The sequence below is a fragment of the Varanus komodoensis genome, unplaced genomic scaffold (genome assembly GCF_004798865.1).
Source record: "Varanus komodoensis strain SLA01 unplaced genomic scaffold, ASM479886v1 scaffold14_1, whole genome shotgun sequence".
NCBI classification, from domain to species: domain Eukaryota; kingdom Metazoa; phylum Chordata; class Lepidosauria; order Squamata; family Varanidae; genus Varanus; species Varanus komodoensis.
The window spans coordinates 25,292,418-25,305,896 of NW_025335438.1; the positions used below are offsets into that span (position 1 = coordinate 25,292,418).

At 40.9% G+C, this 13,479-nt stretch overlaps 1 protein-coding gene across 1 annotated transcript in view; it reads right to left on the reverse strand.

Moving 5' to 3' along the window:
- Positions 1 to 1,432: 1,432 nt before the first annotated feature.
- The window catches only part of LAMA3 (laminin subunit alpha 3), a 152,915-nt gene continuing 140,868 nt past the window's right edge, over positions 1,433 to 13,479 (reverse strand). The window contains exons 68-75 of the mRNA XM_044424295.1: positions 11,772 to 11,935; positions 10,146 to 10,335; positions 8,586 to 8,726; positions 7,916 to 8,075; positions 7,521 to 7,651; positions 6,076 to 6,169; positions 4,629 to 4,748; positions 1,433 to 2,131 (exon numbers count right to left, since the gene is read on the reverse strand). Coding sequence (XP_044280230.1) covers positions 1,986 to 2,131; positions 4,629 to 4,748; positions 6,076 to 6,169; positions 7,521 to 7,651; positions 7,916 to 8,075; positions 8,586 to 8,726; positions 10,146 to 10,335; positions 11,772 to 11,935 — 1,146 coding nt within the window. The 3' untranslated portion in view covers positions 1,433 to 1,985. The remainder of the gene's footprint in view (positions 2,132 to 4,628; positions 4,749 to 6,075; positions 6,170 to 7,520; positions 7,652 to 7,915; positions 8,076 to 8,585; positions 8,727 to 10,145; positions 10,336 to 11,771; positions 11,936 to 13,479) is intronic.

Here is a 13,479-nt window from a genome sequence, read left to right on the forward strand (position 1 = left end):
TGAAACACATTGCTGAACTTCAATGGTATGGAATATTTTGAGTGAACAGAAGGATGGTCCATGACATTGTACTATTATTTCGAAACCTAGACTAAACCATGGAGCTAAGTGATGAGCAGCCAGATTTCCTATGGGACAGTTAGCCTCCATTATGATCCATTAATTGATAGTCTGACGAATGCCTCCCAATCTGAAGTGCCATTGTCAAACAGTATCTTATAGGTAGCAGGAAGTGTTGATGTTCTAGTGAAGAATGAATTCCTTCAAAATGTCAATAAAGAGAAAATAGTCACAATAAATACAGGCCAAGATGGGTTCCTGCCTACTGCCCATGACCACTGCCTTCAGATTTTTGCAGTAGGGTCTATTCATACTGAGATTGTAGAAATCATACAAATGTTGACAAATCCCTTTGCAGTCAGAGCCCATGTAGGCAGGAATGTTGCCCCTCTGTATTCTGTGATCTTGAGGTGTGGGTTGCAACAATGTGTAAATCTCAGGCAAGTCATCTAAGGGTACAATATACTGGGAGTGTTACCTGTGCAAGCCCTGTTGAAATACATAGTTTGTGTAAGAGAATAGTCATGTTCTTGCAAAGGAAGCACTCCCTGTGAATTTTAGCCTTACTTTTTAAGAGTTTGACTCTTCTCTAAGTATTAAATGTGTTACACTAATGCTGCTCTTTCCAGAAATCATATATACATCCTCCCTTTGGGCTCTATGTACAATGAACAGGATCCTCAGCTTCACTCATTCAACTGAGGATGCAAAGACAAAACAACCCACTTGGATAAGCAAGTAGGGCCAAGGATGCTGGAGGAATAGCTCCATAGTAGCATCGCCACTATGTTCTCTGCTATTTGTAGTGCTGTTTTCTTCTTGACACTTATTTTGGGAATCCAGCCTGCAAGGCAAGACCAGCAGGGTGGGCAAGACCACAGGATTACATACTCAGGTACTGAAATGTTTCCAATTGCAGTATTTCTGTCATGATAAACACCTTCTTTCAAGATAAAAATGGATGCCTCATTATAGCTGGTTTTAGTCAGGTATTTCTTGATTGGTATTTCTTAAGTGGAGTATACAACGTAAAGGTAAACAAGCTGGAAGGAAATTATCTGTTGATAAACTATTAAGTAGACCAGTTTCCCAAGTTATATCTTTAAAAAAACTTCTGATTGGAAAAACCTACAGGCGTCAAGACTGAAATTATGAGAGGATCAAATTGCCTGCATTTTTTCAAAACGAGCAAAGCAAAGCATCTGTTCTACTTTTGCTATTATTCAGAGAAATTATACTACATAGAGACATCTTATGCATATTAAGTCTTCCAAGCAAAATAATGGGCCTAAACTCATTGACCTTATTCAGTCAAGCTTTCTAATTAAAGTTGATAGAAATGTTGCTGTGTGAGAGTCCAACATCCAGAACATCTTTTAAAGCAATTTGCCTTTATTTGGTCATAGAACTCTTAAAACTGTCACCTCAGGATTTCACTCTTTTTAAAGTGCTTTATATGCAGTTTGTATTATTTTGGTCTATTATGTAATGCAGACTTCAGCATAAAAAACTGATTGAACAACCCAGTCTGTTTATAAAATTCTGTCTACAAGGTCAGATCCTGCATACAATCCAAAGAGTTTCTAGTTCTAATTTGGGTAGTGCCTGACATGTCAGGAGCTTCAGGACTGGACTGGTATGTCAATGCAATTGCTCTGATTATGCAGCACTGTGGCTAAGAGCAAAATCTCACAGATTATATTATATACAAGGCCATTTGGTATTTCACATGGCTCTACTGCAGACACTGAGTGGTACACAGAAAAGCAAGGATTGGCAGCACTCCTTTGTTCTGAAAAACATATATCCTTAATCATGTTGGAAACAAATAGTATAACATAGAGATGAGAGGATACAAAACTGTTTGTGGCAATCCATACAGTACATCAGGAAATTTTTCACCATGCAAAGATACATGTGAACAGTTAATTGACAGGGCAACCTTGCAAGCTTACAACACCATGAATGCCTGAAATTTTGCTCAATAAGACAGGTTTGTCATTGATTTTGACATCCTTCAGACAGCCCAGGAACACATCCCGAACAGGAAGCCATGGTATTTCCAAATTAACTGTAAAGAGAAAGCGTAATGATGGGCTAAATACAGAACATATGAGCAATTTGGTGTAAGGATACAGAAAGCCAGTGTTTGGCTCTGAGATATATTCTTCAGCATTTCTATGTCAACAGAAGATTGACTGAAACATATTAGTCAGAGTCTCATTTAAAACAAACAGCTTACTTACCCTAACCGCTTATCTGATCTAGTTTGGATTAACTTTAGAAAGAATAAGAATACAGTGTTCTCTAGCTGAGTTTCTTCTGTTTTGTTCCTCTCTGTTGACACACCTCTTCTCTGTTACATGCACAATACCTTTCCTATTTTTCAGATGGATTTGATTGGCTCAAGCCAGTACTGGGACTTTATAGCCAACAGGACAACAGATAAGAAGCAGCATGGTGAACTGTGTGCTAAGGTTTTGAGTGGCTATCCCTTGTTCTATCCAGATCATGTGTACTACTAGATTGTCTTACTGATTTTGTTCACATGTTCTGTACTGAACATGTGAGGGGCTCTCCAAAAAGTACAGGCTAGTCCTGCCCATGAGTTGCCAATGCATTTGTTGGCCTATGTTCCCAGACTGGTTAACATCATCATCATCATCATCATCATCATCATCATCATCATCATCATTATTATAACATTTCTATGCCGCCCCTTGCCGAAACCTCGGGGCGGCTTACAACATGATAAAATACATTGAAATACAATAGTACATAATAAATTACCATTAAATACAAAAATGCAAAAAATACATTGACTTACAAATATAAAATTAAAATTATCAGTATAAAATAAAAATATAGGAGGAGAAAGAGAAGGAAGAAGAAGTTGCCCTGGCCAGATCATATGTTTTAACAATTGAAATGATGTTTAAATAAAAAGGTCTTTACCTGGCGCCGAAAAACCCGTAACGACGGTGCCAGACGGACCTCTTTGGGGAGTGAATTCCATAGGTTGGGCACCACCGCAGAGAAAGCCCTCCTCCGGGTACTTACTCTCCTAATTTCTTTCATGGAGGGTTCCCGGAGAAGGGACTCTCCCGCAGATCTCAAAGGGCGGTCGGGCATATACGGACGTAAGCGCTCGTTCAGGTAGCCAGGACCCAAGCCGTTTAGGGCTTTGTAGGTCATAATCAACACCTTGAATTGGGCCCGGGCTTCAATGGGAAGCCAGTGAAGCTGACGGAGGACTGGAGTCATGTGATCATAATGCCCCGTCCCCGTCAGCAACCTGGCAGCTCTATTTTGCACCAATTGAAGTGTTCGGACTGTCTTCAGGGGAAGCCCCACGTCTGAAGGAGGCCAGTGCTTGCTTGTATGTGTGTGTGAGTAGGAACTCTGGGTCCACATTTTACAAATGTCTTTTGGAAAAAAAATACCCATCCAAGCTCAATACTGGGCTGATCCAGAGCTGACTCTCATGTTTTGAAAGGCATAATCTTCATTTCTCTCCATGGCTCTTTGTAGGCCAACATTCTTGGCCCAGAATCTGCTTCCTGTACTGTGTGTGACACAATCTTAATGATTAGCTGAATGGCTTTGGCAGTAGAGATATTTGGTAGCCAAATGTTTTGAGGGTGGAGTATAATCCAAAGATGCCATAAAGGAAATCTGCCACAGCTCCACACAGCTGCACCCTTGCTTTTTCTTGCATTTTCCTGAGTGAGGACCAAGCTAGATGGGATGTTAATTGTGTACATGCAATTTTCATTCACTTAAAAGAAAAGTGAACTGAAGATGCAGAGACAAAAGTAGCAGGACTGCAGAGGATAGAGTAAGCATTTAACCTTTCCCTAGTCCTCTCATGGTGTCTACTAATATGGCCCAAGTTGCTGTTTGCATTAGGAACAAAATGTCAACTGCCACCAATGGAAGCTTCCCCTTGAAGCAAATTGTGGCATTTCTGGAGCCATATTCATCACAACAATGGTCAAAAGGGTATGACTAGACTTTGCATTCCTACCCCCTAAGGTCTTGCTACTTCTGCCTCCTTCACAGCATTTTCATTTTTAAACACTTACTCATTAACTGCATTCATGCAATTAACTGCAGATCTAATTTGGCCTTCAGACTGGAATGTTTAGGCATCTTCATAAAGCATGATACACTGTCCCAAATTGCGCGATCACCATGGGTTAAACAGGCCGCACCATTTGCCCTCTTAGCCCTAGCTTCCCATATCACGTGTGGCAAGCAGTGGGAAAGAACCTTCAAGTAACCCATGGCCTACAGCTGGGTTATTTGAGGGCCGTTTCCTCTCCAACAAGCTATGCCAACCAGATTTAGATTACATGATGAGCTGCATCTGGACAAGTAATTTGGTTAATGCCACCTGACACATGCACTGACTCTAACAAGCCACTGTAGCTTGTTTCAGCTACAATGATTGTAAGAACCAGGTCAGGAACTTTGAGTGCAGTTTTATCAGACAAAGGATTGTTGAATTTTTATAACTATTTCCAAAACAAAATAGCAACCATGAAAGATTTCATGAGTCTTCCTACCTGGAATTCTCCCAAAATAAAGTGGTTGTCCATGGCTGGTAGAAAGTATAGTTGGTGGTCCAGTGGTGTAATTATTCTTTACATCTATGTCTAGGTGAACAGTGTTCTGCTTCTGAGTTACTATGACAAGGAGATAAAATAATCAGTTTGTTCTCCAATCCATCACGTAGAATAGTTTCACTTGTAGTTGGATGCCCAACTTCTCAATGGACGTATATGTGAAAATGTTTTGTGGACAATGATGTTATGATTCTAAGCCACCCCTTCTATTACAGACCAATGCAATATTCATACACTATGCCTGGATGAACAGCCACACTACAGATAACACTGTAGATATGTACAATATTAGCCTGGTGTTTAACCTGCCCTTTGCTAGCCCTTTCCCCTCCACCCCACCCCAGGCTTCTGGACATATTTACCTTGTCAATACAAATAGTGAACCTTTGTGTGGGGAAAAGAAGCTGGTGGTAATACGTCTCAGGGAAATGGGCTACTAGTGGAAGAATTAAGCTCCTGCTGCTTGAAAATCCAGCCCACCAAAGGTGCCTTGTAACTTCAGCGTAACATGAAGTTTGGTCCATATATGGAGCGATTTGGTTCTACTTGCATTTTCTCTCAGGGCTGAGCTTTGCAATGCTAGTTTCAGTGTTATTTTAGTAATAAAAGCACTCCAGAAAACTGCTGACAAAGACAGCAAAGATAGCTTCACCAATCTCCAGTCGAAAATTATTTAGAGTGATTCTGTGGACTTTAGATACCATCTGGAGCCCCATTCAGACTCCCAGGACCAAGCTTGGAGACAGCATTGACCTTAAAGCTGAGAACTCTGCACTCTGATTCACCCACTGCAACCTCACAGCAGGCTGCCCCTCCAAGGTCAGGTAAAGCTTTGGTAAAGAGCATGTTCCAGGGATCAGAGAGGGGAGGACACTGGAGCCACCAGGGTATGAGGTATCTCACCCTTTCTGAAGCACCTCAGCCAGAGAGCTGAAAATGGTCATCAAGCTAAAAGGTAGAACAGGATATGTGGGGACATGGTGTTCACCTTCACCATGTCTCCCACTCTGCACTGGATGCTCATAAACCTCTGAGTTCAGGGACTTACAAACATCAAAGAGAGCAATCAATAGCTATTCATGTAGTTAATGATTTAAACAACCAATAAACAATTCTACTGAAGTTCCATAGAAGATTTGGGACTGCCTGGATTATTCCAAACAGATTTATGCACTGTAGTCATCATAATACGTTTATAATCAGAATTCATACAAACAGAACCAGAGACATACACAAGTCTTATAGGTACATATTACGTTATGCATTTAAAATGCATCCGAAATAGTCTTTTAAAAAATGCATAAGAAACACTTCTTGGGAGTGCCGTAATATCTGACTTTCTTTTTATCTTGTCTCTATACAACTGGTGAATAAGATTGCGCAGTACCTGCTATGAAGTGCCATTTCCCATCACACAGAGACCGCTGAGGTGTGACTGACGTTGAGAACTCTCCAGTGCCATTACTTCCAGAGGCAGTGAGCTGTGAAAACCAGAAATCTTTTAAATTACCAGTAACAAAAGAACAAAAGAAAAGAAAAAGACAGACACAAGAATATGGAACTATGAAAGATTTGCTGAACTTGATTAATTTGAGCAATACTTTTAGGGACAGTTGTCTTATTTGTGAAACTCAGACTGCTGTGCTGGTTCATCAAATCCCTAGAATTCCAAGAAAATACATTTTTATATATTACTGCTCTGTTAGGAAAGCTGTATCCACATGAATTTTCCAGGTGGCTGTTGCTGAATATTTATTTATTTATTTATTTATTAAAACATTTCTATGCCGCCCCTTGCCGAAGCCTTGGGGCGGCTCACAACACAAAATAAAATACAATAAAATACAAAAATAACAATATAAAATTCACAATATAAAATAAATAACAATATAAAAGAAACTGCTTTGACAAGCTGCAGGTAACATGCAGTGATATCTCTTACATTAGAATAAGCAAAGAATGGCTCTCAGAGACACCACCTGGGATTTAACTCCCTTCTGTGCGGCCAGTATCTGGGAACAAGGTAGATTGTACCATTCTCAATAATGTACCACACTGCACTCCATGCACCCAGAATGACAGCATTCAACAAGAACCAAAGAAAATCAGACTAACACTGTCCACATAGTGCCACCCTTCATCTGTGTCCCCCACAAGTGCTCTGCTTGTCATCCCAAGGGGAACATAACGTTGATAGCTATCTTTTTTAAAATGAAGATGCCCAGCTATGATAAGCTTCATTGGGTGCAAGTGTAGTTTGGATTTTATCCATGTCACCATCATCCTAGCACTTTGTCTAACATGCTGTTTGCTCTGAAAAGGGGTTCATGAGCCAGGGCCTCATGGCAACCAGGAGCGCAAGGATCCTGACAGGAGTATTCTAGCCTTCCAGCCCGTATTGTAACTAAAGTTTAATGAACCAGAATATCCCACCTCTCTCTGTTTCTATTTCCCTGTCAAGAATACTCTGCCAATGCAATGCTAAAGGGCTGTTATCCTAATCAAGTTGTCTTCTTTCTGCAAAAACTGCACACATAGTAAAACTTGCATTGTAGGCCTTTAATCCTTGTCAGTGAGCCGGTCTTTCCTTTTTGTCAGGGTACAAAGTCAATCCATCAGTGTGTGCATCTGTGAAAGCTTCCTCCATTTGCAAGGCTCACATCTGGGTACACATTTATATGTGTGAACTTGCATATATGTCTGAACAAGAATATTTGGTAGCAACTGATAACACTTCTCAGTAGCTCAGGGCTAGGATCCATCTCTGCCTTATTCCCTGTCCTAACCAAATGTTGGCAGTTGGCAGAGAATAAAAAGAAAATGCACACCTACCATTCCTTCTTTCATGTAAACAGTTAAATAGTTCCCTTGCTTGCTGCCAGTATGGATTAAAATGCCATTCAAGCTTCTTGGGCGAATGTTAAACATGATCTGATATTCCAAACTCATCGAAAAACTGTTGTCTAAGAGCAAAAATAGGGAACAGTTATGTTAAAGAGGCCACCAAGTGTTATTAACTAGTTTCATGCAATTTTAGCTGCCACAAGGGAATTCTGAGAAAGTCTTTACTAAAAGAGAAAAGTTCTACAAATGTAGAACTATTGGAACTATTGTGCTATTGCAACTACCCTATCCTTTAAGACTGAATATACCTGTGCATAGTGAAAAGGCTCCAAAGGAATGCAGTGCTTTTGCTCAGAATTAGTAACTCCTACTGTAGTACTTACCAAGGACAATATGCCCCCCTTCATTGAAGAAAGATACCCCATTCTCCAAAGTATTATCCAAGCAAGGCAGAACACCACTGTTCTGAAGGTAAGTCTGTACGAGCTCTCCTGCCATGTAAAAATTTCTCAGGCAACCCACAAAACTCTTTTTAGGGACATTCTGAAAATATAAATTCAACATACATTATAATACATTCAAGTGTATGTGAATTAGTAAAGTGACACTCCACGCATGTTTGTTAGTGCATCTTGTGTGTTTTAGACAAGTTGGTTGCAGCTGGTCAAAGCTGTGTGTGAAAATGTGCCTGGCAGATCTTATCCATCAAGTTAAAATGTGATGCAAACATTTAACAGGGAAAAAATGGATAAACCATTATAGACAGAATAACCTATTGAAAATTGGGATGTGCAGAGTAGCTTTATTCCTGGTGAAACAATGACAATGGTGGCAATATTCTGAGAGCCTCTTAGCTTCCAGTTTGATGCATCCACACAGGTATCAAAGGACTCAAGCTCTCAACTGGAATCTGCATTGCTATCTTTGCTTTCCAGTGGGAGTCAAGCAATAAAGTGACATGCCTGTCACACACCAGGTCTCACCTATTCATGTGTCACTGAAAGACAAAAGGCAATGATACCTTATGTTAGCTAAAACCTTTTCTTTTTTTACCTGGACATTTAATGGAGGTGCCCCTCCTAGGTAGACTGGTGATGCGATCGAGGCAGAATAAGTAGGTGGTATCTTTCCCTCTCGAGCCATCAAACCATCCACAACAAGACGCATTTTCTTTCCAGTTCTGCTGAATGCCACCTATCCAGGAGACAAACATAATTTTGAATAGACAGGAAGAGGAAGCAGTGCAAGTATGGTCTTGAACTAACAAACTACTTTTTTTCCATCTGAGTAAAAAGTGGACTTTGCTTTTTTAAGCTGCTTAACTCAACATTCTATATTTTTGGGAACACATAAATCACTGGTGCTGGAGATTTCATCAGAAATCATCCGGTCTTCCAAAACCATATTCCAAGTAGCAAGCTTATCGCATACAGAGAAGAAGCAGACTCCTGTGGCCATAGCATATTCTGCAGTTCTGAATACCTGTCCAATTGTGAAATACTCAGACCTATATATAGCTTTAGCAAAGTGATATTAGCATCTGGCTGGAGGCTTCGTGTGTTGCAGCACGGAGTCTACATCAGTTGCATAGCTGAGGGGCAATTCCTTGATCTGAAAAGTATCCTAATACGTTGGCTTCCTTAAGTTTCCCACATAATTTGTATTGTCTCATCTCTTCCTTTATAACTTGTCCATAGAAGAGACAACCGTAAGAGGAACCCTTTTGGAGCAGACCACTCTCTCCCTCAGTGACCAGCCAGATGTTTCCCTGAAACACAGGAGGGTATAAAGGAAAGAGTCAACCTTCTGTTTGAAGGGGAATTTAAAATGTTGACAGTCCAACTGGAAACTGAAACTGGCATTTTCTCATCAACAGTGGACATCATGTCCGGGGGGGAGGGGGCTGCCACCTCCGTTTGCAAGCAGCCATGTGGTTGAGTGGACTTGACGCAAGAGGTAGGGTTTTCGTCCCCCCTCAGCCCTGAAGCTCACTGGGTGATTTTGAACCAATCACTGATTCTCAGACCTATCTACTTCACAGGGTTTTTGTGAAGACAAAATGGAGGAGGGTTAGGTGGGCTGTCTTGGGTACCTTTCTGGAAAAAGGTGGGATATAAACATACACACAATGAATAAATTTACCTGGACACTATGTCCAACACCCAGGGCCTTTGTTTGAGTGCCAACTCTGAGGGAGGCTTAGAGAAGAGCAACAATAGGTAGGGCTTCTTCTGTGGCTGCCCCCCACCCCATCTATGGAATGATGCGTGTGCACGCATCTGTGTGTGTAGGTGGGCAGGATGAGATTAAGGGAGAACGTGTGTATTTGAAAAGGGTATGGCTGGCTCTGCATGGCACTCTGAATGGCAGCTCTGCACATTGCAATCTTTTGTTGCAGATTCCACACATTAATATTGTAACGAATGAGGTAATACAGTCACTGTACTGAATAGCTGAGCTACTGTGATGACACGGAATATTCACAAAATGTCTATATGATAAAGCAAGGTGTTCTTCTGAAACAATACAAATACCTGCAAAGTGACAAGTTGCCTTATGTTCTCCAGTAGGTAATCAGTGGTAGCATTCTTTAATCTAAAGTCTCATACTCACTGTATGCCACTGTCCATCATTATATTTGGCTTTACTCCTGATTGTTAACATTCTACCATCATCAGCAAGTAAAAGTACATAACGCCCTTTTGAAAGGTAAAGAGCTGTGTATCTCTTCTCTAGCTTGTTTCCCATGGAGAAGATTAATCCTTTAGCAGACAATGTACGAACATCAACAGCAAAGTGGGACCTTAGATATTAAAAAAATCAAGAAAATGAAACAATAAGTATATGTATGTATATGTATGCATGTATTTCAGTACAGCAGTATTCTGTGCATACAGTACTTTGTAACACTTATGTCTCTAGTATTCTCAAAAACCCTGTAATGAAGGAGATAAGTTGCTCTCAATGACACTCAATGAACTTCAAGACTATGCAGAGATTTGAACCTAGATAGCCATACTAAAGTCCAAGAGTTATCACCAGGTAAATAAACAAATTCCATGTCCTCTTTTTAATTATGATGATGATGACTGCTATTCCTACAATGTGATATAACATCTCTTCTTGGGAAACCCAATCTGAAAATAACTGTAAGGTGCCAAGGGGCTCAGGCAGCAGAACCAAGAGGCATCTTTCCCTCTGTACCACTTGGACAGCTTTCTGGTTGAGGGCATGCCTGAACTAAACTCTGTTATGCTGCACCATTCCCCATATGGTGGTGGCTGAGCTGGAACTGCAGTTCTTCAGTACATCTAGAACCACGTGACTTGAGGAACTAATAGGGGTGCACTGAACTGCAACTGCACGCGTGCACATGGGTACACACATGCACACCATGAAGTTAAACAGAACAATAGCACTACTGTTGCAAATGAAAGAAGCGGTTATTCTTGGCACACGTTCCAGGACCAGGATGGCACCAATTCTTTGGCAGAGGATGGTGAGGCCTGGGAAATGAGGTCTAGAGACAGAGCTGTAGGAAGGGAAAGGACCTATCTCAAGGCTGCCATTCATTCCCATGTTCCAGCAGACCCTTCGATCAGACAGGGTTTGGAAGTGCCAGTAAGGGACATGGAAGAGGAGTCTGGTCCAATCTCCGACCCCATGACATGGCACCAGGAGAGAAGGGATAGCCACCTAGAGGGCCTGCATACATCTGGGAGGCTTACCCATCTCAACAAGGACACAGCCAGAATGGTGGGGCCCAGGGTTACTGAAAAGGAGAATCCTCAGAAATAGTCTCTAGTTTGGGCTCAGTGAACTGCTCTGTGCATGTTCAGGGTGTCTTTCCTTGTTGGCTAATAGCTTGCTGGTTGTACATTGAAAATAAAGTGTTTTTGCCAAAGAACTGTCTATTATTTGGGAGAGAAAACCCAGCTCCCGACAACCACATTCTCTTGGGCTTGTCTTTGCCCAGATCTCTGCTTCTGATTTTTGGTCCTCATCTACTCAACAATGTACCTGTTCACTAGACATCTGATTATGTCTCTGCTTCAGCCCCTCATTTTCCTAATCTACTGTCTAACCTCTAGTCTGCTCATGTCCATATCTTTTGTTTTAGGCTTGTTGGACCCTCACCAACCTTGCTGAACTCAAACATGAGCCACATTCTGCCACAAAGGCCTGTGAAGTTCTAGGTTCTTCAAAGGAAAAGAGTTTAGAACAATTAATCTTAATTACCTGTCTCCTGATGCTGCTGGGGAAGTGGCAAACAATAAATGAGTGTCAGGAGTGTTGCCAAAGTGATATGCTCCAGTGACAAAATTTAACTTAGTGTGTAAAGGACACTCCTTGTTGTTTTGCTGCAGACCTGCATTTGTCAAATAGGCAATTTGTTTTTTCTTCTGGAAGCACAAGAGAAAATTAAAATGTTAAGTACCAAAGCCCATTGCAAGACAGGGGTTTTTGTTTTGTTGATAAGAAGCAAGGGCTAGGCATTTCACTGAAATGGCTCATTAAGCACTTCTTTCTTGTCCTGTCTGAAAATTCACATCTTGTTTTTCTCTCTTCTAGTTCCTGTAATAGATCTGAAGGTATTTTTAGGCCTATGGTTCCATTCAGAACTGGAGATCTTCAACTGTTGATACTATTTTCCACTCAGCTTTCAATGTAGTTTTGCAATTATATTATCCAATCAAACTAAATCCTCACTCTGAAGATAGTGTTGTAAAATTCACTTGATCTGTTTGTGGAGCTGAGAAAGGGAGAAAGGCAATGAGGTCTGAGCCCGGCTGCTGTTGCTGTCTTGGCAAGTGCTGGCATTTCCCACCATTACTGCACAGTAACAGATATGAACAAACAGCATCTGAATATGGGGGAAATCAGCTTAACTTGACGATGCCTGTCGTCACAGTGAAGCACTAAAAGGTATTCAAGAAACTGAATCCAGTAATAGTACAGGTGTGCAAACAAAGTGGCTGACAGCACAAGCACACAGACATATTGCCCATCATAAAAAGAAAAAGGGCATTTCCCAGAAGACTTGACAAAGATCAGTGATATGAAATACTTCACATAGAGGAACAGAACAGACAAGACCCACTTTCGGCCTAATATTAGATCACATTCATTAAAGGTTCTGACATCTTTTATAATAACTCTCTTCTTTTCGTGGTAATGAATGATAAGCTTTCCAACATGAAGCTGTAAATTGGCTCCATGTACTTTAGATTTTGTCACAGAACTAAGATCCAAGTGTGACACAAGGAGTGCTTTCTGGTACATGACCTCTAGATGGCACTCCAGGATAGCAGAATACTGCCAATATTCAAGAAGAACTTCTGCTTTCTTTTGCTTTTACAATTAAATACTACATTTTTCACACTGTAAAATGCCGCTGAAAATGCTGGCTAAGCACAAAAGCAAAACTGGATGATTGTAAAATATCATGAGCAGGGAATCACAAGTGCACAATAAATGCTTCATGTAGAAAAGCTCAATATTTAAATATAATTATTGCAAAGTATGAATGTATCCTGGACAACCACATGTGGGGATTACATGGACAGAGCCAGCTTGAGCCAGGGGTCAGGCTAGATGGCTGGGAGGCCACTTCTGACTCGATTTTTCCTATGTTTTCTATATTTCTGTTTCTACTATTCCAAGATTATTAGCAAATAGCTTACATGGCTATGTAGATGGTGAATGAACTACTGACAAAACTTTCCATTCCTTCTTGACAGATGTGCACATCTGCATGCACATACACAGCATATATAACATATATTTCCCTTTGTTCCCTAGTCTGTCACAATGTCATAATCTAGAAGGATTTTCAAGTGTTTGTCACTTCCGGAAGGTCTAAATGTTGGTCTTTGTGGAAATGTGGTGGTGGTGGTGGTGGAACCTGATGCCGGGACACTTGACAGTCTTTAAAACCAAGGAGAGG